Here is an 865-nt window from a genome sequence, read left to right as displayed (position 1 = left end):
CACCCAGGACGCTCCCGGCCCCGGGGGGGGGGGGCTGCCGCCGTGAGCCGACAGCGCCTGTGGGAGCTAACCTACCCCTTCTGCTGCCTTCAGAGGTCTCCTGCCACAGCGGACGAGGCAAGGAAGATGGGAAATGCCAACTCAAGAGGCTCCCTGGTGGATTTCATTAAACGTAACTGACCAACTCAGCGCTCCTGGGGGCTGGCTCAGGGCGGGGGTGCTCAGGAGGACCCCCCTGTGCAGGCCTGTAGTAAGGGCAGCAACTGCGGTGGTCTGGAACTGGCCCATATCCTAGGGGTGCCTGCAAATCTGGGGTTTCTTCCAGGGGTCCTGGCGCCTGCTTCTTTCAGGTACCAGGAGACTCCAATCCAGGAGGAGCCTTCCCCTCCACCCACGCGTGTGGTGGCGCCGGGGCGACAGTGCCCAGGGTCCGTCCGATTTCTGCCTCGCCCCCACCCCAGCCCTTTGAGGCTCATCCTCATGTTACTGAGATGAGTGGGGTCGGAGTCTGAGGTCACTGCCCGCAGAGCACCTTGGCGCCTCTGAGCCTGCCCCGAGGAAGGGAGGAGCCGCCTGGCAGGAGGAGAAGGGCAGCGGCCGGTGTGGGCCCTCCCGCTGTCTGCGAGGCCCGGCCTTGACGCCGTCTGTTGCAGGGTTTCCCCGCATCTTCCTGCGGCTCCTGATGAACCCGCTCTTCATGCTGGTGGTCCTGGCCCAGTGCACCTTCTCCTCCGTCATCGCCGGCCTCTCCACCTTCCTCAACAAGTTCCTGGAGAAGCAGTACGGCACCTCCGCCGCCTATGCCAACTTCCTCATCGGTGAGTCCAGAGGGGCTGTGGCAGGCGGGGGGGACTCCGCCACGCAG

At 65.3% G+C, this 865-nt stretch overlaps 1 protein-coding gene across 1 annotated transcript in view; it reads left to right on the top strand.

Moving 5' to 3' along the window:
- The window catches only part of SLCO2A1 (solute carrier organic anion transporter family member 2A1), a gene marked incomplete at its 3' end in the record, with an annotated part of 126,230 nt that overhangs the window by 120,454 nt on the left and 4,911 nt on the right, over positions 1-865 (top strand). The window contains 2 exon segments of the mRNA XM_027765677.1: positions 94-172; positions 654-818. Of these exon segments, the coding sequence (XP_027621478.1) occupies positions 94-172; positions 654-818 (244 nt within the window).

The sequence above is a fragment of the Tupaia chinensis genome, unplaced genomic scaffold (genome assembly GCF_000334495.1).
Source record: "Tupaia chinensis unplaced genomic scaffold, TupChi_1.0 Scaffold139245_1, whole genome shotgun sequence".
Lineage (NCBI taxonomy): Eukaryota > Metazoa > Chordata > Mammalia > Scandentia > Tupaiidae > Tupaia > Tupaia belangeri.
Note: the sequence above shows the minus strand (reverse complement) of the source record. Positions and strands in the feature narration are given on the sequence as shown.